The sequence below is a fragment of the Schistocerca serialis genome, chromosome 5 (genome assembly GCF_023864345.2).
Source record: "Schistocerca serialis cubense isolate TAMUIC-IGC-003099 chromosome 5, iqSchSeri2.2, whole genome shotgun sequence".
Classification (NCBI taxonomy): domain Eukaryota; kingdom Metazoa; phylum Arthropoda; class Insecta; order Orthoptera; family Acrididae; genus Schistocerca; species Schistocerca serialis.
The window spans coordinates 306,942,543-306,970,153 of NC_064642.1; the positions used below are offsets into that span (position 1 = coordinate 306,942,543).

General features: G+C 41.9%; 1 protein-coding gene across 1 annotated transcript in view; it reads right to left on the reverse strand.

Annotated features, from left to right (window-relative positions):
* LOC126481917 (potassium voltage-gated channel protein Shaker) overlaps nucleotides 1–27,611 on the reverse strand; it is a 1,005,443-nt gene that overhangs the window by 396,607 nt on the left and 581,225 nt on the right. Inside the window, exon 6 of the mRNA XM_050105876.1 lies at nucleotides 1,771–2,036. Coding sequence (XP_049961833.1) covers nucleotides 1,771–2,036 — 266 coding nt within the window. The remainder of the gene's footprint in view (nucleotides 1–1,770; nucleotides 2,037–27,611) is intronic.

Sequence of the window (27,611 nt, forward strand, 5' to 3'; positions counted from 1 at the left end):
ATTCATAGTTTACTTAGATTAAGTAATTAAGCATGGCTTATTAGAAACATTGAGAGCAATGAGAGTGTATTATAATAATAATGTTGTCAACAGTGGCAAATTTTTACTTCCACATTTGTATATTTTTCATCATTGAAATCAAAGACCTCCACAAAACTATTAACCATATAGTAAAATAATATTTTGTTTTTTTCTTCTCCTTCCATTCAGTGCCAGGGTTTCCTCCAGTGTCAGAAACGTAGCACGTACATGCCGCATTAGCGCACACAAATCCACCTGATGATGGAGATTTAAATATCTGAAACGCGTTGTGGAAACAAAATGAATTGTGACCGGCAACAGTAAACTAGTTGTTCGAATTGGTGACCAGTTATTTTGAAGCTATTTCCCGGATGGGAAAAATTTAGGCTTTAATAAATTTCATATGTTTGACTCCAGTTGAAATTAGGAACAAAACCTCTGCAGAGAAAGTAAATTAATTTGCAAGTATTAAAGGGGTTTCCAGATATTTAATAACAGGTAGTGGACAAGTAAATACGGTAAAAAAATCCGAACATTTCAGGTAGACTATTTAAGTAAACGATTTAGAAAAATCTGCTTTATATACACAAGAGACGGAAAAAGCTGGAAAGTGCTCGTCGAAGAAACTTGAAAATAAACAACTAAAAGACAGTAGTGAAACCGGAATCCTCCTGTATGCTGGCCAATATCTAGTATTAAATTATAAGCTTGATAAATTAGAAACTTTAGAAAGCTAGACATATGGATAATATTAGGCCTTCAGAAAAACTGTGCATTTTGGAAACTAAGAAGCAACGACGAAATTTATCAGAACGTATAAAATATATTACAAGCAGCGTAGAAGCGGTGATTAGTATTTTTGGACATATTTTCAGAACGGATGACAATAGACTCGCAAAGCCGATCTCTCTTTTTTTGGTTGCAAATATGAAGGTATGTATGTAAAATATCTTCAATTGTCACAGATTCTCTTCTTGCCTTGTGTGCATAGCACGATGTTTGTATACACTTAAGCAAGCAATGATTGCGTATTAGAAAGCAATTTAACGACAGCTTGGATTAAAGAGGTTAGGAAAGATTTGGAAAAGAATAACGAAAGATAAGAAGTAGTACTGGAAAGAGATATATTTGTGGGAAAAGTTTTAAAAGGGCAGGAAGTGGTGTGAAGAGAGGAGAAAGGAACACACTGAAACAGTGAAGGACTAAGAACTGAAACTGGAAAGCCATCCCGGAAAGCCGTTAAAATAGGGAAAAGAAAAAGAAGAAAAGCATATTTTTTTACACGCTTAGAGGTACTAAAGAGACATTTTAACGTGATTTTTGTGGCAGAGAGAGACTTTAAACTTTCTGTTATCATGGAGACCATGCGGGCAGTACCTTTCACTATAACGATGGATATTTGGACTTTGAACGTCAAATGTCAGCTTATTTAAGGCAGACGACAGACAGAACAATTTCTTTCAGGCCGCGAACTTTTCGCCCTGCCCTATTACGCTGCTGAGACGTGAAGCTTGGAGAAATTTCTGAATATAACGGCGCTCCAGACTGACTGGTTGAAACCTATTACAGCGTTCCAGTCTGACTGGTTATCTGTGTGATTGGAATAATAGAAACTCTGTGTCTGGAGTGAATCGGCCGTAGAAAGAGCGACTGGAAGGGTTCCTGAGTAGCAGTGATGCTCGTCTGAAGGATCACGACGTCCGACGCTTGTGGGCGTCACTCTGGGGTGGTGTGTGGTGAGAGGCGCACCTGAACTTGTTGGTGGCTAGTTCGCCCAGCTCGTAGAACTTGATTTCCTCGGAGAAGACGTCGAGCGGCACGTTGACGGGGCGCCGCAGCCTGCCGCCGCTCTGGTAGTAGTACAGAATGGCGTCGAAGCTGGGACGGTTGCGGTCGAAGAAGTACTCGTTCCTGAGCGGGTCGAAGTAGCGAATCCTTCTGGCGGGGTCTCCGAGCAGCGTGTCTGGGAACTGGTTCAACGTCCGCAGCTGAGTCTCGAACCTCAGACCGCTGACCTGCAACAAGCACAGCGACAACAGCCTCGTCAGACAACTGCACTGGGCTACCAGCCGAGCGATGCTAAGACATCGGATGCGGGTATGCTATGAAACAACCATCTTATTTCATTTGTCTTATTCATTACTGTTAAGTATTTCGCAAGTTCATTACTGACGAGGAGACCTTCTGGGAAGTGCGTCGCATTATAAGCTCACACTTCGCCTGCTTATGGTGTGGATAGGCACCTATCACACCCTAAAATTGTAGGTGCCAATGCGGCCTCGTTTTTGAAATATTTCCTATTAAAGTTTGGGCAGCTCTTTATATACAGAAAAGTTTCACTATTGTGGCAAGTAAGCGAGTAGCCGAGTTATGTTTTTCACAATATTGGGAGCGATGAACATACTGAATACAAGATGTATATGGAAAATGAATTCGAGAAAATACTTAAATATCAGAATCACAATAAGTAATGTGGTAACATGCTCCGAATTGTCTTCAACAGAATGGGTATAGGTTAGGAACTGGAACTGACAAAAATAACAAGGCAGTGAAGTATTTTGCGATGTCGCTGTTCGGGACTGCTCTTCTGTCCACGTAGTTTACCTTGGAAGGAACACACATAAAGGATTTACTGAATGATTAATTTGGGTCTGGGAAATGACGATGAGGAACCTCAGGCCGCAGAAGAAGAAAATGTGCATGCTGAACTGCCACCAGGTGAAGGTGACAGTGAAGGTGCTAAATTGTGCTACTGCTAAAGACTCATTCTTCGAATGCTGTAATTTATGACTGCAATTATCTGTTACCTTACTTATGTCATTTCATTGTAGCCATTTTTGTTACTGTTTTTGTGGAGACCGGTATATACTACTTTTGTTTCCTTTTTTTTCAAATGCCTGTTTTAATTTATAATTTATCATGAAAATTCCGCAAGGGATTGATTAAAAAGAATTACAAGCCTCTATATATCACAATTTCGCATTGAATGTCAAATTTTGTTTCAATCTTTTGCGTTTTTTTATTTTAGAGGAAATTAACCTTAATGTAATTTCTTGAAATATTTTATTATTGTTCAATTTTTTTCGTTGTATTTTTAATTTTGTTCCGTTGAAGTAGGGAATATTATAAAAAATACCAACGAATGAGGGATTAAAAGTATGTCTCATTTAATGGATATTTCCTATGTTTTGACGAGTACATTCCGACGGATGATACTTTTTATAAAAACAATCAAAACATTTGTACTTTCGACACCACGAACATTGTACGAATGCACATTCATTTTCGTCGCAATAGCGTCTGTATTTTCTCAAGTCCGCAGGAAACGCCACTTTATTGACGTTATGGAATACTGTTAAAATAAAAGAAAAAACGCAAAACATTGAAACAAAATTTGACATTCAATGTGTAATTTTGATTTATAGACGCTTGTAATTCTTTTTCATCAATTCCTTGCGGAATTTTCATAATTAATTATAAATTAAAACAGGCATTTGAAAAAAGTAAACAAAAGTTGCGTAGACGGGTCTCGAACCAGGGTCGACTGGACGGAAGTCTCGCTCTCTCGCTACTTGGCTACTCGCCCACTTGCCACAACAGTGAAACCTTTCCGTATATAAAGAGCTGACCACACTTTAACACGCAATATTTAAAAAATAAGGGCGCATTGGCACCTACAATTTTACGGTCTGACAGATGCCTACCCACACTATAAGCAGGCGAAGTGGGAGCTCATAACTCGATGCACCTCCCAGAAGGTCCCCTCGTGAGAATGTGGCACAGGGACATTCTACACTTCCGCTACCCTGGGCATAGGCTTAAGCGCAAATAATTTCTTCTACTGCTCTTAATTAAGAAAATAAATTCTGCCAAAGAAGATTTAATTAGTTTTAATTTATTTAATTTTGTACAAGTTCTGCCACAGCTGTTATTACTTTAAATATCTATATGTAAAACATCAACTCAGGAGTTCCACTAGCGCTAAAGTTCGCCGAACATCTTCTTGCTCAAGTGTACCACAGCAAGGTCCTAGACACCTTTCACCTGAAGTTGTGCGAACGAATGTAACCGCTAGTGGAAATTAAAGCACTTTTTAACAGCCACGAAGGTGATGTTTCACATGTCCTATAAAGAAATTAGATTTTGTTTACTCCTACTGATAATAATATCTGGAACAAGCTTATCGAATGGAAATTATCGTAAGTTAATGATATTTACATTCAGTTGGAATAAAGAATATTTATACTTCGATTTTGAATGTTTAATAGTTATGAATTTCTAAATATAACAGCGAATTTTGTTTCTGGCTAAACGGGTAAAAATTATGGTTAGTGAAGGTGGTGGTTATTGTTGTTTTCAGTCCAATCACTGATTTGACGCAGCTCTCCACACTACTCTGTACTATGCAAGCCTCTTCATCGCCGAAAAACTACTGGAAGCAGCATCCATTCGTTCTTTGATCTCGTGTCTACCATTTTTATATTCCACATTTCCCTCCATTGTAATTGCCGATTTGTTTCAGGCCTCAGGATGTGTCCTATCCAATGATGCCTTCTTTTGCCCAAACTGTAACGCAAATTTCTTTTTACCCCAGTTCGATTCAGTACCTCCACATTAGTTACTCGATTTACCAGGTAATATTTTTCTGTAGCATCACTTTTCAAAAAGCTCGTATTCTCTCTTCGTACAACTGCTTATCGTCCACGTTTCACTTCAATAAAGGTAAAGTTTCTTAATTGTATCTCAAAATATAATATAATTATTGGAAGACATAAGGAGTATTATGCGAATAACTGAAATGTGGTACGAAGGTAATAGAAAGATATTTCAAATATTAATTTTAATGCCAGTTGTGCAAGAATATCGAAGTATTACGATTTTCTGCGCTTAAAGAACATGAAATAAGTAGAGCTGTCCAGTAAAATTTGTTATATAGAGTAGCCCATACCTATTTAGGCTTAATTAATGGAGAAAGAGTGTTAATAATGATGTAAATAGCTTTTATGTTTGTTATGGAAGAAAAATGAACTGTAAAAATAAAAGGAAATGTCAGGCTCCCAATCTACATGTCGATAATACAATCCCCGGTCGGCCCTAATATTTTCTTTGCCAGTTATTGCTTCTTTCACCTTAAGAAATGCTTTGTTTGTCTGACAATTCCCGGTTGTACCGTGCTTACGAGTTCGCGTTTCATTATAGATGCCCGCATAATTGGCTGGGTAGTCATTTCGAAAGCTTGTGCTAGGCAAGGGCACACCACATCTAACTCACCTTTCGGACTGAAGGCAGTTTTGGTTAAAATGGTTCAAATGGTTCTGAGCACTGTGAGACATAACATCTGATGTCACAATTCCCCTGGAACTTAGAACTACTTAAACCTAACTAACCTAAGGACATCACACACATCCATGCCCGAGGCAGGATTCGAACCTGCGACCGAAGCGGTCGCGCGGTCCCAGACTGAAGCGCCTAGGACCTCTCGGCCACGGCGGCCGGCAACGCAGTTTTGCCTTTAGTGATACAACAGTCATCTTGTCAAGACGAATATGTCATCTCAGTTTATAAATAAGAAATCCATTATATCAGTTAGGTAACTGGTTTTAGAATTATATACAATGAGATTGTCATTTCTCAAGTCCTCGGAGTCTTTCGCGGTGGCATGACTGAATAAGCTCACTTATGTTTCCGCGTGGTTTTTTTTCTTCACATGTAATTTCTATCCCAACGGGATGAAATGGTTGTACGAAATCCGAAACATTATAGAGCTCATTTGTTTTCAGTCAAATACCAGGCGGGGTGGTGGCAAGCACACGTAAATTCCAGTTGGGAATATTTGAGATAGTATGTCCAGTTTCGCCATTTGCCTTATAACCAAGGTATATCCCTCGGAAACCTTGTTCAGATCAAGTGGATAGGAGACTTAATTCATTTCTGGGATAATGCATTCCAGACGAACATGTAAGGGAACGGTGCGTATGATCATTTGTGTGTGTGTGTGTGTGTGTGTGTGTGTGTGTGTGTGTGTGTGTGTGTGTGTGTAAGACTTACGGGGTTACAATGAAACTTTCGATAGCTGAGAGAACCACCACCGACAAACGAGTGACTGTAGGACATTGGAACATTGTATAAATATTTATAACATGCGGAAGAGAAATAACGAATAAACCATTGAAAGAAATATGTTTTCTCGCGGTTCTAGGTGCGCAGTCCGGAACCGTGCGACTGCTACGGTCGCAGGTTCGAATCCCGCCTCGGGCATGGATGTGTGTGATGTCCTTAGGTTAGTTAGGTTTAAGTAGTTCTAAGTTCTAGGGGACTGATGACCACAGCAGTTGAGTCCCATAGTGCTCAGAGCCATTTGAACCATTTTTGAAATATATTTTAATTTCCTCATCAGAGGGTAACATTTGTTAATTGCGTACCACGTTTACGTTCCAGTTTACAAACGTTGCTCAATTGACGACCGCATACATCCACCACAGCTTGGAACCGCACTTGAGATTGCTTTACCGTTTCTCGAAACAACGGTGAATCGTGGGATGTTCAGCTGTCACGACACATCTCGTACTTTGCTCGAAGATCGCACACTGCGTCCAGTATTCGCAGCCATGGCAACAATAACTTGAACAGTTTGTGGCGCAATTGGTCGTCGGCCACTCCCAGGAGCAATTCCCAACTCGCCAGTTAATTTGAACTTCCGAATCATGTTCTTGAACCCCGATGCCGAAATAGTATCTCTATGTATTCCTTTTAATGCGGAGGTACTGAATAGGATTGGGAGAAGACGAGTTTGTGGTACAACTTGACAAGAAGAAGGGACCGGTTGGTAGGACATGTTCTGAGCCATCAAGGGATCACCCATTTAGTAGTAGAGGGCAGCGTGGAGGGTAAAAATCGTAGAAGGAGACCAAGAGATGAGTACACTAAGCAGATTCAGAAGGATGTAGGTTGCAGTAAGTACTCGGAGATGAAGAAGCTTGCACAGGATAGAGTAGCATGGTGAGCTGCATCAAACCAGTCTCAGGACTGAAGACCAGTCCGCAGCTTGTGGTCGTGTGGTAGCGTTCTCGCTTCCCACGCCCGGGTTTCCGGGTTTGATTCCCGGCGGGGTCAGAGATTTTCTCTGCCTCGTGATGACTGGGTGTTGTGTGATGTCCTTAGGTTGGTTAGGTTTAAGTAGTTCTACGTTCTAGGGGACTGATGACCATAGATGTTAAGTCCCATAGTGCTCAGAGCCATTTGACTGAAGACCACAACAACAACAACTCGCGAAGAGCAGGTGCACTATCACGAGTAACGTCCTGCCCACCTTGACCAAATCGATGTTGACTGTCTGCAATGTAATGCACACTGATGATTGTGTTTCAGTCCTACGTCGCCATATCAGTACCGGCGTCTAAAGGCATGTCATGACACTAACACTACTAACAGCGCAAATACTGCAGCACACAGTCTGAACATCATTCCTATGAAGTTGGGCACCCTACAATAAAACGATTTCCGCCCACCGTAGGACACATCTTCAGTGGGCTGCGTGCTAATGGTTGTGATGACGGCTCATATTCGTCTTAAGCAGCAGAACGTTTTCCCGCGACCCATAAATGGTTAATTTAGTTTTCCATTAGGGTTATCGGACTCATTGTATGGCGTCGAACGTAAACGTCTGTGTTTGCTGCTGACATACACTGGTGAGGTGGATGTTATGATCACTTGCATAAAACACTACTGGCCATTAAAATTGCTACACCAAGAAGAAATGCAGATGATAAACGGGTATTCATTGGACAAATATATTATACTAGAACTGACATGTCATTACATTTTCACGCAATCTGGGTGCATAGATCCTGAGAAAGCAGTACCCAGATCAACCACCTCTGGCCGTAATAATGGCCTTGATACGCCTGAGCATTGAGTCAAACAGAGCTTGGATGGCGTGTGCAGGTACAGCTCCCCATGCAGCTTCAACACGATGCCACAGTTCATCAAGAGTAGTGACTGGCGTATTGCGACGAGCCAGTTGCTCGGCCACCATTGACCAGACGTTTTCAATTGGTAAGAGATCTGGAGAATGTGCTGGTCAGGGCAGCAGTCGAACATTTTCTGTATCCAGAGAGGCCCGTACAGGAGCTGCAACATGCGGTCGTCCATTAGCCTGCTGAAATGTAGGGTTTCGCAGGGATCGAATGAAGGGTAGAGCCACGGGTCGTAACCCATCTGATATGTAACGTCCACTACTCAAAGTGCCGTCAATGCGAACAAGAGGTGACCGAGACGTGTAACCAATGGCACCCCATACCATCACGCCGGGTGATACGCCAGTATGGCGATGACGAATACACGCTTCCAATGTGCGTTCACCGCGATGTCGCCAAACACGGATGCGACCATCACGATGCTGTAAACAGAACTTAGATTCAACCGAAAAAATGGCGTTTTGCCATTCGTGCACACAGGTTCGTCGTCGAGTACACCATCGCAGGCGCTCCTGTCTGTGATGTAGCGTCAAGGGTAACCGCAGCCATGGCCTCCGGGTGGATAGTCCATGCTGCTGCAAACGTCGTCGAACTGTTCGTGCAGATGGTTGTTGTCTTGCAAACGTCCCCATATGTTGACTCAGGGATCGAGGCGTGGCTGCACGATCCTTTACAGCGATGCGGATAAGATTCCTGTCATCTCGAATGCTAGTGATACGAGTCCGTTGGGATCCAGCACGGCGTTCCGTATTACCCTCCTGAACCCACAGATTCCATATTCTGCTAACAGTCATTGGATGTCGACCAACGCGAGTAGCAATGTCACAATACGAAGAACCGCAATCGCGATAGGCTACAGTCCGACCTTTATCAAACTCGGAAAACTTGATGGTACGCATTTCTCCTCTTTACACGAGGCATCACAGCAACGTTTCACCAGGCAACGCCGGTCAACTGCTGTTCGTTTATGCGAAATCGGTTTGAAACTTCCTCATGTGAGCACGTTGTAGGTGTCGCCACTGGCATCAACCTTGTGTGAATGCTCTGAAAAGCTAATCATTTGCATATCACAGCATCTTCTTCCTGTCGGTTAAATTTCGCGTCTGTAGCACGTCATCTTCGTGGTGTAGCAATTTTAATGGCCAGTAGTGTAGATTCTTGATCCACCTTCGGAATGCAATACAACAGCAGTGCTGCGTGGCATGGTTTCGAAAAGGGATATGTAGTTTCCCGGAAGTACGTAGCACCTGATGTCTAGGCATAGGTCACGCAGTTCCGTAGGTCACGGGTCGGTGGTTTGTGGGTTCTGAGTTGGCGCCCGGTAGCGTCCCAGATGACTTCCGTCGAGTTCAGAACAAGCTAATCTGATGTTCAAGACATCAACTTACGTTCTCTATCATGCTCCTCAAATCACTATAGCTCGTTTCTGGCCCCGTGACACGTGGTAGTTATCCTAGTGGAAGATGTCCTCGCCGTCGGGGAAGACAAGAGATGAGAGGATGCAGGTGGTCCACAATACTTTTCATGTTGCTTTTGATTACTACCATAGGCCACGTGGAAGTCCAGATGAAAGTCCACCGTAACATAATACTAACAGCTTCGGGCTTCGCCCGTGTGGCCGTTTCGAGCTGGCGTTCTCCTGGATGATTGAGTGCAGGATCACTAATAACTATCTGGCGTATGGAGAGACTTCCATCTCACATTCGATATGTTTCCACTGATCCATGGTGTAATCTCAATGAACCCCTTCGCAATTTATGATGTCGTTGGGTCAACTTGAGAACACGTGGCTGATGTCTGCTGTGGAGCCTTGTGGAAATCAAGTGCGCTGAACGTTGTAGTCCAGAACACTTGTGCCCGCACTAGTATTGTATTCTATTGTCAGATACACCACATTTATTGCAGTTCTACAGAGCGAGAAAGACTCCGACCTCCATATCTAAAATATTGTTCAGTATGCGACCATCACTACACATTGTCGTATTCTTAGAGCTAAGTCACCCTAAAATGAAAAATCGTGATCGGTTATGTAAACTGACAACGTGTACCACTAATCAGATACTATTAGAGCCTCCATATTACATCTGTATGCAAACTATCGACAGCAATGATAGTTGGATCGCCCAAGAGTGGGTGTAAATAAGGTATCACTTCTAATATTCATAACAGGAACAAGGGAGGAAGGGATAGAGGGAGAGAGGGAGAGGGGGAGAGGGAGGGAGAGGAGAGAGAGAGAGAGAGAGAGAGAGAGAGAGAGAGAGAGAGAGAGAGAGAGAGAGAGAGAGTCAACTGTAAGCCAACTGTTGCAACATTTCAGATTGTTCTGAAGATGTGAATGAGCCGAAACTGGTAGTCAATAAAGAAAATTAGCGATCATGACTTACGATTTTTTTATCCACCCATGTTCTAAATCAACAGCTCACGTATCTCCACATTGACAATGTCAGAGAAGATCAAGAAAAACTTGATGTGCTACTTTTTCACGTAGAATTCATAAGGAACGCGAAGAGAACGGTTGACTTGTACACACAAAGGTATCACGACAGACTTTGTCCAGCAAGAATGATAGTTCTGCAAATGGAATACTAGGCAACTGGTAAGGAGTGAACGAAATAGATGTTCTGCCAGCTGTTCCTCACAATACATATTTTAGTTCAAGAGAAATTGCCAGTGTCTCTGGAACATGCCAGGCCGGGATTGTTCGCGTTTTGCACGCAAACGGCCTCGTACCGTATCATGTGTCAATTCATCAGGAGCTTAGCCAGTGGCAGTACAGAAGACGCAAGGTATTCTGCCACATGGCTCTGCTGTACAGAACCCTAAAAATGACCTGTATATGTATCCTTACGAATTTACTGTTATTAGTGTGTTAAAGAGCCCAGGCGAACTTTCTCTTGTTGAATTCTGCCGGTGGTTTATTAGTGAAATGGAACCTGGTCTTTTGGATCCTCAGTTTTTCGTTTCTTCAGATGAGGCCTGATGCAGCTGTCAGGTACGTGAATTAAAATAAAATGCTCCATTATGAATCAAAAAATTGACTTCAGCACTTTGAAGAGCCGTTGAATAATCTCGAGATTGGTGGTTGGTGCTTAATGTCTGACGTCCGCATCGTAACAAAATTATTTGACCAAACTGTTAACGCTAAGCAGAATGTGCAGAAACTATTTAATCCGTATGTAGCTCAGCTTACATCAGAGGACGACTGCATGGATATTATGAGCAAGGCGGAGTAACAGCACTCACTGACAGTCTTGTCACAAGTGTCTGTGAGGAGAGGACAATCCGCTCAGACAGTGCAATCTACTAGCAACTCGATTGCCTTACCCCTTGCTGTGCTTCTTACCCGCGGAGCATACTGAAGGTAGAGGTGTACTCAGGTAATATTCAAACAGTGGAAGAGGTACAGCAAAACACTGAAAACGCTGCTGCTGCTATCCCTCCGGCAGAGATGCTACCCATATGCCACAGCTTCATAAATCGAGCACAACGCTGCATTGACAACAAAGTTGTCAAATGCGAGGATCTTCTGTGATGTTCATTAGCGACGTTCAATCTCGCATCTGTCTCATGATAAATACTTTTTGGGGCAATTTTATTTTTCCCAGCTTGTATATGTGGTACCAGTACGAAGGTGCCCGTCCGGCTATTCGTCTGTCGCAAGGAAAGCGCTAGCGTAGGTCTTTTCCGGTCGCTGTATATGACACTAGGGCATTATCAGTTGGCCTGCACGGTCTCCGTATTTGAAGCCACTTGACTTTTTTCTGTGGGGAAAGCTCAAAGATGAAGTCTGTGCACAGTTTCCGACGATCCAAGAGGATTTGAAACATCTCGTTGTTGCAGCAAGTGCATTGATAAGGAAAGAATCGCTTTATCTAGCGCAAAGAGGGGCAACAAAATCTAAAAAATATTTATATCTATATAAGAGCGGGGTTTTATATTTTACAGCTAGTTTCATAGCGCATGAACCTGTGTTCAATGTATGCGGCCTTTAGGTATGAACCATATGTATTTCGCATAAATTCAGCTAGATTGCTAATAGGCCTGGTTAAATATTGCACTTATTTTTAGGTTTTAATACAAATTTTCTTTTCTTATAGAATCTGAAGATGGTCTTTGTATGGCCGAAACCGTTTATGACTGTGTCATAAGAATGTGATTGCGTCTATAAATAAACAAAAAATTTACAAAAATAATCAATCACTCACTCCATTGAGAAAATGTCGTTTTTTTCCAAGAATCGCTTTAGTCTGTCCAGAAGTCCTTGTGCCAGTAACTACAAACGTTTATTGCAGTTGACGGTGGGCATTTGACACTTGCTCACACAAACGGGATGACAGAATTTTAAGGAAGTGTTTCTGACCAAATTATTTGTGACTTTATTTGTATTGCTATTGTTAATGAAATTAAATTGTTTGTATCTTGATAAATTCATGACACGAAGTTATTATTTAACAGAGTACATCTCAATTTCCAGTTTTATAACTACATCAGTATCACCGACATAGTTATGTTAAACATCGCCATGACACGTGCTACATTTCAGAGCCCTGTAGCGGATGATGGCTGCAAATATGTAGATATAAGGAATAAAGATGTAGAGTGTTGTTTGTTTTATTGAAAACGCTTTAACAATTTTCGCATGTACCCTTCTTTCAGGACTCTGGCATGAAACAGAGCAGAATTATTGCCGTAGTTTACTGGTGAATCATCTTGGATGCCACGTAATTGCCTTGTAGCTGGTGTGTCGGTCCAGTCACATGTAAAATGGACGAAGGAAGATTAGATTTCAACATCCCGTCGACGGCATGTTCATTAGAGACGGGACGAAGCCTCGGATTACTAAAGAATAGGGAACGTAATCGGCCGTGCCCTTTTCAAAGGAACTATCCCGGCATCAGACTGGAACGATTTAATGTAAATCACGGAAAACCTAAATCAGGATTGTCAGACACAGAGTGATAACCACTGCGCCACCTCACACGGCAAATATCAGGTTGTCAAGTGTGATTGGTATCAATTCTAAACCCGATGTGGCAATTGCGTACAACACGACCTTCCGCATAAAACAGATATCGGTGTCATATACTGGGATCTGCTGAAAAGTGCTGCCCTGGAAATGAAAACGCTTAAAACTTTATAAATAAAACAGACGTTAAAAGCATTCTACATCTTTAATATTTATGTCTACAGTAGAACGATTGACTCTGCTTGATCCGCTTCGTCACTATGAAAGTGAAGTCCTCGAAGGTGTTCTTTTTATTTTGGAAACAGATGAAAATCTCGTGGAGCGAAGTTGGAACTGTATGATCGCTGATAGTGAACCCAAGGTGTCGGATTGTTGCAGATGTCGCAGCGCTCGTGCGTGATCTGACATTGCCATGGTGAACGAGAGGAAGTTCCTTGTGTGGACGAACTCAATCTCACCGACATAGTTATGTTAAACATCGCCATGATACGTGCTACATTTCAGAGCCCTGTAGCGGATGATGGCTGCAAATATGTAGATATAAGGAATAAAGATGTAGAGTGTTGTTTGTTTTATTGAAAAAGCTTTAACAATTTTCGCATAAAAATTCGAAGCCATTACTTTTCGACACAGCCACATAAACACAAATAAATCTTGAATTTATGGGTGTCCAAAGGAAAAAACACAGTCTGCTGCCACGATTCCTGTATTACAACCAGCCATACTCGGTGTTGAACTTCGCAGTCTAACTGCGTGCTGCCACAAGCTGCTTTCCCGATTCCGCAACGATGTACAGGGTGGGGAAAATAAAAGCGGCCCGGAGAACGGAGTTCCAGTGTACAAAGAAACACAGCAGAGGAAAGGAAATACAGTGCTAATATGGCTATAGTAGATGCTGGAAGTGACCATAATTCAGCTCTTGACACATTTGGGACCTGGTCTGCAAGTTGTTGAAGGCGGATCAAAGCTGGACTGCTGGAATTGCTGCAGTCTGGTCTGAAGTGTTCTGCTGCAGTTCCTGAGACTATTAGGGCTGTTGCGATACACCTTAGACTTGAGGGCTCCCAACACAAAGTAATCGCACACTGACAGATCAGGTGACATAGGTGGCCAGCTGGCACCGCAATCAGACTGACCTCTGCCGGGCTGAAGATTGTGAAAATGTTCTCCAAGGTTCGGCCGGCTATATGGGTCGTTCCTGCATCCTGTAGGGAATAACTGTAGGTCTTTACATCCTCCATTAATGCTCCATAAATTCTCGTCCAATCGCATCCACTCGTCCTGCCCACTTTTAGTTGCCCTACCGTGTACTACTTCGCCAGTGTTCGTATGCCTTCGTCGGCGTCAACAAACTGACAACCCCTTGAGCAGCTTCCTCAGCTAGTGACTGCGGCCAACTCCTTTCCGAGCCACACAGATAACAAGCACGGCCGATGAGGAATGCCAGGCCCAGCACCGAACCCGAGGATTGTCGCTGCTGCCCACAGCAGCCCGCTGCGCTGGCTCAAGCTGATGTCGCCGCTTCCGCTCCGTACAGCCAACTTCATGTCCAGGTGGTACCGACCGCCCGCAGACGTCTGCTCATGCTCCACTTCTCGGCAGCTAACTCACAGGGCCAGCGGCTTCCGGAAGTAACCAGTACTCCCTGCATATCCCGGTATCGTGTGCAAGTATTTATCCGCTGCTGCTCCATGCGAAATCCGGATCTGAATTGAGGATCAAGTTGCTGTCACGTTGTACCACCAGATGGTCAACGGCTGCCACTCCACCCCGTCAACGTTCGTCGTGGCACTGCCTCTGCCAGCACGCCGATGCCAGCGCCCACTGGCGAGTTTAAGTGCCTGACCAGCGCAGGTGCAACCAGCTGGTAGGGTGGAAAACCAAACGAACCGCGAAAATTAAATAATAACACAACACTATTTTGCCTTATTACATAGTTTACAGTAAAATTTTTCTTAAATTTGAATTGAGCGCTCTTTATGCAGCGTTTATTATTACGCACACAGTAAAATCATTATTTGTACTGGTGTAGATATGCCACTGTATTATTTTTTCCTGTTACATTACCTGTAGTTTATATAGACAATTGACTTTACACAATTTTTAAATATTGTACTAGGGGAAGTTCAGGTACGGCGACGTTACTAAATTAAACTGAAGTCAAAAATAGCCAGTTCTACACGAGGGAGCGAAGTCGTCGTTGTTAAACTATTGTAGGCTGCTGTGAAGAGCGGAAGTGTGTTAAGATCGATGCAGGAAATTGTAGTGAAGTGTAGATAATCTTTAAATAGAGACTGCGTATAGAACAGTAATGCGACCCATTCTTGAATATCGCTCAAATGTTTGAGATCCACACCGGATCGGACTAAGGGAAGACATCGGAGCCATTGAGAGGCGTGCTACTAAACTGCTAAGCGATGGGATCGATCAACACACGAGTATTACGGAGATATTTCGTTTACGCAAATGGGAAACCAAGGATGCAAGAAGACGTTCTTTTCTACACAACTGAGAAAATTTATACGACCGGCGGTTGCGACTGACTACAAAGCGATCCTGCTGACTCCAATGTACATTTCGCGTTAGGACCACGAAGACAGGAGAAACTGAGGTTGTGAGGATGTATACAGACAGTCGTTTTTCCCTCGCTGTATTTGCCAATGGACCAGGAAAGGAAATGACTACTAGAGGTTGAAGGTACCCTCCGCCACACACCGAAGTTGGTTTACGGAGTATTTACACTGTGCGATCAAAAGTATCCTGACACCTGGCTGAAAATTACTTAAAAGTTCGTGGCGCGCTCCATCGGTAATGCTGATATTCCGTATGGTGTTGGCCCACCCTTAGCGTTGATGACAGCTGCCACTGTCTCAGGCAATGTTCAATCACGGGCTGGAAGGTTTCTTGGGGAATGGCAGCCCATTATTCACGGAGTGCTGCACTGCAGAGAGGTATCGATATCGGTCGTTGAGGCGTGGCACGAAGTAGGCGTTCCAAACCATCCCAAAGGTGTTCTGTAGGATTCAGGTCAGGACTCTGTGCAGGCCAGTCCACTACAAGGATGTTATTATCTTGTAAACACTCTGCCACAGACTGTGTATTATGAACAGGTGCTCGATCGTGTTGAAAGATGCAATCACCATCCCCGAAATGCTCTTCAACAGTGGGAAGCAGGAAGGTGCTTAAAACATCAGCGCAGGCTTGTGCTGTGATAGTGCCACGCAAAACAACAAAGGGTGCAAGCTCCCTCCATGAAAAACACGACCAAACTATAACACCACCGCCTCCGAATTTTACTGTTGGCGCTACACACGCTGGCAGATGACGTTCACGGGCATTCGCTATATCCACACCGTGCCATCGGATCGTCAGATTGTGTACAGTGATTCGTCGCTCCACACAATATGTTTCCACCAATCGACCAATGTTTACGCTCCTTACACCAAGCGAGGCGTCGTCTGGCATTTACCGGTGTGATGTGTGGCTTACGAGAAGCCTCTCGACCATGAAATTCTTGTTTTCTCGCCTCCCGCCTAACTGTCATAGTACCTGCAGTGGATCCTGATGCAGTCTGGAATTCCTGTATGATGCTCTGGATAGATGTCTGCCTATTACACATTACGACCCTCTTCGACTGTCGGTGGTCTCTGTCAGTCAACAGACGAGGTCGGCCAGTACGCTTTTGTGCTGTACGTGTCCCTTCAAGTTTCCACTTCACTATCACATCGGAAACAGTGGACCTAGGGATGTTTAGGAGCGTGCAAATCTCGCCTACAGACGTATGACACAAGTGATACCCAATCACCTGACCACGTTCGAAGTCCGTGAGTTCCGCGGAGCACTCCATTCTGCTCTCTCACGGTGTCTAATGACTACTGAGGTGGCTGATACTGAGTACCCGGCAGTAGGTGGCAGCACAATGCGCCTAATATGAAAAACGTATGTTTTTGAGGGTGTCCGGATACTTTTGATCACATAGTGTTTGTAGATGAAGATATGCAACTACTATAACGGAAGACGAAGTATGTAACCAACTCCGTAAGAGTTTGTCTTCTGCAATAGTTCCTATGTAACAAGCCTAACCTGTAGAAGGTCAGATGCGTAGTGTTTATAGGGATTGGACGTAATTATACACTTAGGGACTCGATACAGATAGAAAATGGTCACATAGAGCTACCAACGAGCATACAGTAACACTACATAGACAGTAACACAGACAGAAAAGTTAAAGTATAGAAGTTACAAGAGTGACGCCATTACTGAGAGGGTTTAGGGGTGGTGTGCCTTACATTATTCTCTTGATAGGGTCATATGGTAAGTCGTTACAGATGCCTTACTTTGGCCTATGGACAATGTGTAACACTACTGTCTGAATAAAACTGAAGTGTGGTACGCATTATAATTGTGTGGTTGAGGTCTGAATACCGAAATGAATGGACAAAAGGGAAACTATGAAACGTGGCATTGGGACATTTGTTATTAGTGTTACTATTACCGAAGAAGAAATAAGTTAAGCTTAGCACTAACACAGCTGAGGGATCAGCGTCAACACTGTTACGTTTCCTCAGTTCTTGAGACACTTGGAAAGTTTGTGGTTTGGCTTAGGAGTTTTGCGCTTAGTCTTATAATGTAAGTGGTTTATGAGATTCTTAATTGGTGGTTGGGCTTTCGGACAGTTTCGCTCTAATTCTGCCACGTTTATGCTGTATGCTGTGTTGTGCTGATTAAATGTGTAGTGTATGACTATGTCGACTCTGAACACCTCAGAAAAATGGAGCCCAGTGTGTGTGCATATATAGAACGGTAGGCGCCCTCTATTTTATTAATGCTTACACTTTTTCGTAGTAACTCACAGAGAGAAATTTACTACCACATTCTGTGTTATTTGAAACTACTTGACCATTATTACTCAACTTTACCCAACAGTAGCCAACCGACTACTAATTATCTACGAACATCTTATTTATTGTTGTAGTTTGAAAGGGACGAATATATATTCAGAAGCAGCAGTGGTTTTGGAAGATAAATGTGTTTTGAAGTGTAGTACAAGCTTATTCTGACCGTAGGCTCGTGTCTACTATAATCTGGACATTGACGTTTAAACTTTATATCCAGTGTTAAACCAACGCCGTTGACACATAAAACCCAACTCTTCAGTGACAGTGTCTATATTTGTACAGAGTAACTGAACTGGCTGGTCTTATCTTTTTTTCCAAATTAGTAATTAGCAATTCTGACATAAACATCACTGTACCAGTTTTTCCAATGTTCTTGAACAAATTAATTCTCGGCGAAGAAACTGCAACTCTCTTATTATTTTTGAATGTTTACTTAACTGTATTAACTAATGAAAATGAGCAATAGAAGACACAATAACAAATAACAAACAACTGTAACCCATGTTACTAGCTAGTGCACTATTAGAGTAAATATCGTTTCTTTTTGTGAATACAACTGTTAGTTTTTCAAAGTTTTTAAGGTCATTTCTGATTTATGTTGTTTGTGAATTCGTGTGTGACTGTTACTAGTGTCTCTAGATTTTAATTTAACGTGGGCGTTGACATTAAGAGAATAAGGTCGTCCCACACTGCCATCGATGTGTGATTTCTGTGTTTGTTGTTGGCTATGATTACATGACGCTCCAACATCCTGAACAAAATAATGACTGGTTATTTTGTTTTCTGGATTAAATGGTCGCATAATCTTGACGATACTAGTAACCACCACTAACAAACTTACGAAGAGTACGACTGCCATACTAATAAAACATTTCGAAGTACGAAAAATAGAGCGGTCGCGCTAAGAGCATCAACACGTGCGGGGCGACCACAGCAATGCTTGTGGATGTTTGTTCAGTTCTCAGCTGTAATGTCAATCAAACTCCCGTCTTTTATTCTGGATGCGACGGTTGGACGGTTGAAGTATTTCAGTTACTATTCCACACGTTTTTGGGACCGTGAGGGCTGTTGTAGAAGATACACAGTTATTGTGGTGGGAAACTGACTGCACGGATGTCAGCCAAGAAAATTTATTTTTCCTATCGCTCCTGCTGATGGATCCAGTTTGACTTAGCAGGATTGCTGATAAAACTTTATTTTCTCTTAACATGTCACAATCACGTCGCATTGATATCCTGTTGAAAAGTGGGCCATAGATTTTCTTCAGAAGACATAATATCGGTAGAAACTCGTTAGAACATTTCGTTGCATTAGCATTAACGCGTTTATCGGATCTGTTGAAGTAACTATTTCGGGAATTTGCTTTACAACTGGTGCTCTGTTGAGCAGTCTACACAGTTTTATACATACAATCCGTATTTATTCGCCAAATTTATGGACGGATGCGCAACACTGCCATGAACGCCTGAATGGGAGAACAGATTCGGAAGCTAACACGTCTGAATGAACTTCATTGTGGGGCGGTAAGCGTGACTGAAAACAGCCGGCGAGAATAAACTAGACCGGTATTAATATCCGTGCATATTTTTAGCACCGTTCTTTTGCATATGTTAATCTTAGCCGGCCTGGGCGAGATCCCGACGCTTTCCGTTAAAAGCTGCTTTTGTGCGGCAAGAACCGCAGCTCACAACACGGAAAGAAAGGACAATTCGTTTGCATGGACAGTAGTATCTCCTGTTCACTGGTGTTCGGTTCTGTTCAGGTTGACATTACCCTTCGTTTTGTAACGAAATATCTTTCTTTCAAACAAGGCTCCCGCAGCCTCTCACATGTATTTACTGTAAATAGTTTTAGTTTAGTTTAGTTTTAGTTATGCCATGTTCCGTAGATCATTTTCCCTATTATTTTATCGATATGATGTGGAACAAGTCAGATTACAAGATATATGTATACACACACACACATGAATAGTGCTAATATTAATATTACTGAAATTTTTAGTTCTACACATGAAACTACATTTAGAGGTACAATTTTTTTTTACCATTTCTGAAACAGAAACTCGTCCATGGAGTAGAAGGAGTTGTCCAAAAGAAATGATTTTAAGCTAGATTTAAAACTTGATCTGTTACCTGCCAGACACTTTATGTTGCTGGGCAAATGTTCAAAGATTTTTGTTGCTGCATAATGTACTCCTTTCTGAGCAACTGACATCTTCAATAACGGATAGGAAAGGTCATTTTTCCCTCTAGTGTTGTACGTATGAACATCACTGATCTTCGCGAATTGAGATGGATTATTTGTAACGAACTTCATTAGCGAATATATGTACTCTGATGGTGCAGTTAAAATACCTAACTCCTTGAAAATGTCCCTACATGGCGTCCTTGAGTGAACACCACTAATTATTCTCACTGCTCACTTTTCCGCAATCAATACTTTATGTCCAAGTGGTGAGTTACCTCAGAAAACTATTCCATAAGATATTATTGAGTGGAAATATGCGAAGTACGTTAGGAGGCTGATCTGTTTATTACCAAGACTAGCGATTATACGAAGAGCGAATAAACTGAACTTACAAGGGAACCTCCCCATCGCACCCCCCTCAGATTTAGTTATAAGTTGGCACAGTGAATAGGGCTTGAAAAACTGAACACAGATCAATCGAGAAAACAGGAAGAAGTTGTGTGGAACTATGGAAAAATAAGCAAAATATACAAACTGAGTAGCCCATCTGCAAGATAAGCAACATCAAGGACACTGTAAGTTGAGCAATGCCGTGGTCCCGTGGTTCGGCCAGAGAGCCGGTTGGCCTCTGTAATAAAAAACTGAGTGAATGGATCAACCACCGAACTTGAACAGGATGTCTTGCGACGTCCGCAACGACCGAACACAACGATCAACAATGAACAAAAAAAAAAAAAAAGTGGTTAGCGAGAGCAGATGCGGAACGAGAGGTCCTTGGTTCAAGTCTTTTCGCAACGTTGTGATCTGTCCGTTCGTTCACTGACGTCTCTGTTCACTGTAATAAGTTTAGTGCCTGTGTTTTGCGACCGCACCGCAAAACCGTGCGATTAGTAGACGAAAGGACGTGCCTCTCCAATGGGAACCGAAAACAGTTGATCGCAAGGCCATAGTCAACCGATTCCTCCAGAGGAAAACACGTCTGATATATTCTATACGACACTGGTGACGGCATGTGCGTCACATGACAGGAATATGTTGTCGACCCACCTAACTTTTACACTTGGCGAATGGGTAAAAATATTCTCCTACCTTCCCCTGGTTAGGTTTCCTTGTGGATGTGATAATCACTCCCAAAAAAGTGATGAAAACATAAGAGTTTGTGACATAAATTGAAAATAAAAAATTAAATTTTTCATTCGAGGGAAGGCTTGAACCAAGGACCTTTCGCTCCGCAGTTGCTCACGCTAACCACGGGACCGCGGCACTGCTAACTACAAACTGTCCTTGATGTTGCCTATCTTCAACATGGACTACTCAGTTTGTATATTTTGCTTATTTTTTCATAGTTCCACATAATTTCTTCCTGTTTTCTCGATTGATCTGTGTTCAGTTTTTTAAGGCCTATCCACTGTGCCAACTTATAACTAAATCTGAGGGGGGTGCGATCGGGAGGTTCCCTTGTTAGTTGTCTGAGAAGCTCAGTAATATGCTTCTTCCAGTTCAAGTTGTCATCAATGTGAACACCCAAAAATTTGGAGAAATCTACCCTGTTAACTGAGCACTGTTCATATGCTACATCAATTGTCGGTATGACTCTATTCGGTTTCATCGATTATTGTATCAGCGAAATGGTTGTTACACGCACAAGAAAAGGTTGGACTGCTACTAACTAAATCAGTGATCTTGTCTCTGGTATCCATTTCAATGGCAAACCACTAGTGTGTAGCAATTGTTCTGTGCGCATATTTATGTTCTTTCTTAGAAGACTGTGGTTCTGTAGGTGCATCTAACTTGTGTCGCTGTCAGCAAGCCTGAGTCTGTTGTTGCAAAAGTTTGGTCATGTGGATCAGAACATAAAAACTTAACACTCAGTATGGCATTAAAAATACAACACACTGAAGGCGGCATGCAACTAACGTCATATCGTTGAAGAATGTACTACGAGCTTAATATTTCATCATTACAGCACAATGATTATTTAAATGAATTTCACATAGGTCACTTTTCCATCGAATGAAGGTACACTTTGTGCCAGCCTGAGAAAAACCATGACTTTTTTGAAGGAATGCCATATAACAGCCACGCCATTTTTAATATAGTGTGTTTTACAGCTGGCCTAAGAAGTATAAAAATATTTTTGCTAGTCCCACACAGGCAGTCTTAAAAATCTGTGCTTGTGAATTTTTGATAGCTATGACAATACTTACAAGATTTATAACGAAAAACAAGCCGGCCGCGGTGGTCGTGCGGTTCTAGGCGCTGCAGTCCGGAACCGCGGGACTGCTAAGGCCGCAGGTTCGAATCCTGCCTCGGGCATGGATGTGTGTGATGTCCTTAGGTTAGTTAGGTTTAAGTAGTTCTAAGTTCTAGGGGACTAATGACCTCAGAAGTTGAGTCCCATAGTGCTCAGAGCCATTTGAACGAAAAACAAGGGGCGCATACAATACATACCTAACGCATGACTAGTTCATGTAACTTATCTACGGTATGCACCCCACGTTTATCGTTATAAACCTTAAAAGTATTTGTCACAGCTACTAAAAATTCACAATTACAAGTTTTCAGGACTCTCCATATGGGGGTTAGGAATCTCTATGTGGCTAGGAGAAAATATTTCACACTTTCCAGTCCGATTTAAAAATTTGTTATATAAAAATTTATTTGTATTGAAATAATTATTTTCTGCTTTTGGTGTCATGTGTGTGAAATTCCTCAATGAGTTTAAAACATTTTAATGAAATTATATTTTTATTTAAATAATTGTTTATGTATATACTACCCTTTTACCCACAACTTCGCTCACTGTATGCATCCGTCACATATATTTCACATATCTCCTCCCACCTTCCTCTGCCTGTCTCCTCTTTCCCCCTTTCCCCTCTCTGCTCATCAAAACCGTCTGCTCACATACAGCCTGGAATGCATTCTGATATTATCCACACCACTTGCAGGTCCTGCAGTGCAGACGAGTTGTCAGGTATAACCTGACCTTTTCATCTCCAACCCTACCGAACAGACAGACAAGAAAGCTAGTTAATATTGCATTGTCATCCAGTTCTGAACTATGTTTAAAATTTCATGACAAGGAAGTTAGATTAAAATCAGCTGCTAAATTTGTTCTGCACAGACAGACAAGCAAGAAAGTAATCTAATAAAAACATGTTAAAATAGGTAGGAGTACCGCGACCTACATTCTGCATATAAGGAGAGATTACAAATCGAGTTTCTCATTCAGAAATCGCCTTTGACTGTCATTTGCTTGTGTGAAGATCGTGTAAGTCTGGTATAAAGAGGGGAAACATCAGGCAGCAAGTTTTGGAATTAGCCAGGAGCAGGGGTCGTGGCCTATCGTTACTGCGGTTTATCGTTCTGCGATATTATTGCTCACATTAGTTGATATCCCACAACAAGTGAATTTGGAATCAATAGCTTCAGAAGGGATACACTGCGCGCCATGCATGATCTCAATAACCCACACGACTAGCGCTCGAAAGGACAGACACGTTGTTCGTTCACCCATACAGGATTTTACGTCACATAATGTACCTTGAGTCAGCAAATGGGACCGCTACGACGTTTGGAGCACTATGGACTTCAGCACTGCACCCATTATCGCAGCTTCGCTTGACAAAGAAGTGGAGGTGTGTCAACAATTGTGTGTCCAAAGACAGCTCTGGAAACAGGGAGTGGCACCGTGACGTCTTTTCATACGAGCCCCAGTTCTGCGTACAGCATCACGATGGAGATGTCCATGTATGGAGGGTCAGCATCTGTTGTGATGGTAAGGGATGCCACTGGGTGCACAACATTATCACCACTGATTCGCATAGCGGGTAATGTGAATAGCAGTCATTAAATTTATAACACGTTAAGGCCGGATGTGCTGTATTTTCCAGTACTACAAGAAGTTATTTTTCAAGAAGATAACGAAAGACCTAATGTTTCCAATGTTATTTTGACCTAGACAGATATAGAGATTGTTGCCCTGGTCGGCACCTGTAACCAAATGGTTCAAATGGCTCTGAGCACTATGGGACTTAACTTCTGAGGTCATCAGTCCCCTAGAGCGTAGAACTATTTAAACCTAACTAACCTAAGGACATCACACACATCCATGCCCGAGGCAGGATTCGAACCTGTGACCGTAGCGGTCGTGCGGTTCTAGGCGCCTAGAACCGCTCGGCCACCCCGGCCGGCCACCTGTTACCCACTGGATTCATCTGGTCATGGGTTGGCGAGAGACTGGCACGTCACTGCTTGCCAGTCATTATGGTTGATGAATTCTATCATATAGTTGAGAAATATGAAATGATGTACCCATGTCTGTTATCAAAGTTCACTTCGACTCGATACCCAGCCATGCTCGAGTCAATTTTCCTGCCAGAGATGACAGCTCTGTGTTCCAAATTTCGCACCCTCTATGCCTCAACATCACTTAAAGATTTAATCGTGTATTCTTCCTACTATATCGTATGCCATGTATGCAAAATTCCGATACTTTCCGTCCATGGCCACTGCATCTGCCCCAGTTCTGCCAGTAACTCTGTCGTGGCAAGTAAATCCAATTTTTGTCTTATTGCAAGGACAAAATACTGCAGGCTGATGTCCGAATGGCAGGTATAAATTTCGTGGCTGTTGTAGAGCACTTTTTAAAAAACTCATTGTTTTTCTCAGACTACCCAAAATTTGGCTTCTTTAAATGTAAAAATGACATATGTGAAATTTGGCTTAAGCAGAATCAAGCCTTCAAAAGAGGGAAATCTAGAAAAAAGGGAACTATGATAATTACTAAATATTACTTCCACATGATAAATTAATTTAGTATCTATTAACAAATGTAGGCAGGCAGTTTACTTCAATTTCTCGAAGCGTTCTCATTACACAAACCACAATGGTCGAGTGACTTAAGGATGTTGTCCGGTCTCTGGGATTAAAAAATTTTTTTTTTGTTTCACTTTTGAGTCCTTATAGCCTTTTAAGAAATATGTTGGCTAAAGGATTTTATCGGGAAATTATTCTTTATACCTGAAAATCACGTTTCAGTTGAAGCGCGCATCTTCCCACTCTAGCCACACTCGGTATCTGAGCCGTTGGCGACTCCTATCGAAATCTCCTTGTCTGTGAAGCTATTATAACATTCTATGTGGAAGAAAATAACGATATCAATATTGTTCTTGTCCACCAGATGTCTCCAGTAAACGCTTTTGACAAAAGTGAGATGAAAAAAGTGTTCATGGTGACACTTTAGCACAGGATCTCAACGAATTCTATCTACAGGACCGTTACTGTTCTGAAAGTTTGTGTAATCACAAGCAAGCTGAGACAAACGAGACAATGGAGACTTTAGATCATAAACCACCACCGAAGAGTGCAGTTATTGAAGGTATTGCTGATGTGTACAAATACATGACTGACGGCAATTTGATGGAGAACGCCTTGGAGTCTATAAGCAGAACAACAATGAACCGCTGAATTCATAAATTTGATCTTATGCTCCAAAACGCACGTTTTCGAGTATAAAAGTCGTCCAGATTGAAAAAATTTGGGCGTGCGCAATTTTTAACGACGGATTGAAGGGCTTCCTGCATAACATGAAAGTCATGGGAGTCGTTATCGGCACCGAGGTTTGTTCATTCGGCACGAAAAGTGACGGTAAACGGCTCAGGCGTTCGGATCGTAGCTGGTTCCGGAGTAACGTCAAGGCTACAGTTGCGACTAGAGAGACTAGCGCTTTAGAAAGTGAGATCTTCGATGAAGAGGAAGGTTTATTGTATGGACCAGGAATAGCAGACTAACGGTAAGTTGAAAAATTTTGAACTTATATATAGTAGAAAATTTTTTGAACTTATATACAGTAAATTCGAGCTCAAAGCTTTAACTGTGTATTTCTCTAGACAGCGTTTGTTACACTGGTTCGCACGATTTTTTGAATAAAAACACTACTAGCTAAAACTGGGTGCCGTTTTGGGTTTAATAGACACTTGTAATTTTGGTGTGAATTTCAAAAAACAATACATTTTTCGTAATGTTTGTTATTTATTTACGCTTGAAGGCAACAAAATAGATCGACTTTCAGTACCTACGTTTTCAAGTGGCCGTCATTTTGAAACGTACTTCAAAAAAAGAATTGATGTTAGAGGTTCACGCTATACAGAATTCAATTTTGATCGTAGACCTTTACTTCACTCTCAATCGTGCGAACCGTGTAGTTCAGCAATCCGCGCAGAGATATTTTGGCACACGTTTCGTGCTGCATGGTCTCGTCAATTTATCAGCCAAAAATTACTTACATAGTATTTAATATATGTACGTTTCTTTTTTAGTACAGATTTGCATCGAAAAATAATTTTTTGCAGAAAAAAGTTGAACATGACCATTTAATAAGGCTCAGAGACCGGAAAACCACCTTAACGGGAGAGACAGCAGAGCAAGTGAAGCTGTTTCTGGCATACAGTCCCAGTAGTCTCTCACTTTCGGGCGCAGATAGGAGCAAGTACAATGTCTTCAATTCATATACGCGATATAAAAAGTTTGCCACGGAATGACATATATGAAGCAACTGGAAATACAGTATACTGTCATCTGTCAAACAAACATTAACGGATTTCTGTTACATTCTGCGGTTGCGTAAATTAACTGTGTATGGAGATGCCACACTGGCTGTGTGAAAGTGATGATTCATTGGGAAAACAACGAATTCCAGCACAGTATTTGAGAAAGTGCATGCCAAAATTTGCTAGCTACCAACAATGGAGGCAACTACGAAACTGTGCTGCAAGAACTCTGGAGGTTAATAAGCGCAAACAAACAGTTTTTACACAAAAGCCTGAGCACGTACCACATGTCAATACGTGAACATTACTGTTAGAGAAGAAGATATCCAGTTTCTTATCAAGTAGTGGTTGAAAGAAAAGTTAAGTTTCATGCACAGAACTATCACCAGTTATCTGAAAATGATATTAAGCAATTCAATAATTTATAATTTTACACATAAATGTGTCTGAAAGTAAAGGAAAAGAAAAATCCACTATTCGTTTGAAGTGGTACTTCTTCAGTCATTTAAATTAATACTGAAATCTGCAGACAGAAGTTATCTATGAAACGCTCTTGCAAAGAGATTTTACAGTCTTCTTATTAAAGCATTGGCTTTTGACACATCAACATTAAATACGAGTACTTGCAGAGGTGCGTTTGTTGTGATTAAAAACCGTTTTTGATGTATTTATCTTTTAGGCATCAGATACATGAAAAAAATCCCAGAGATGTGTAACTCCAGCGTGCTGGGTAACGTGGCACAGCAACTCAGTTTAGACTGTGATGCAAAAACAGACAGCCAGATTTGCAACTAAAATAGATATTTATTAGTTGGTCACTGGTTTCGGACTATGCCCATTCTCAAAGCAACCTAAGTACAAAAAATCAGAATTACAGTGTGTCCAAATACTTTAGCCTCCCCCCTCTCCTATTTCTTCCCTTATTTGTGATTTTATAATTTACTTTAATGAATAATTACATAGCTGTGAGTGCCACTTGTAAAGTCTACTTTTGGTAAGATTATACCTT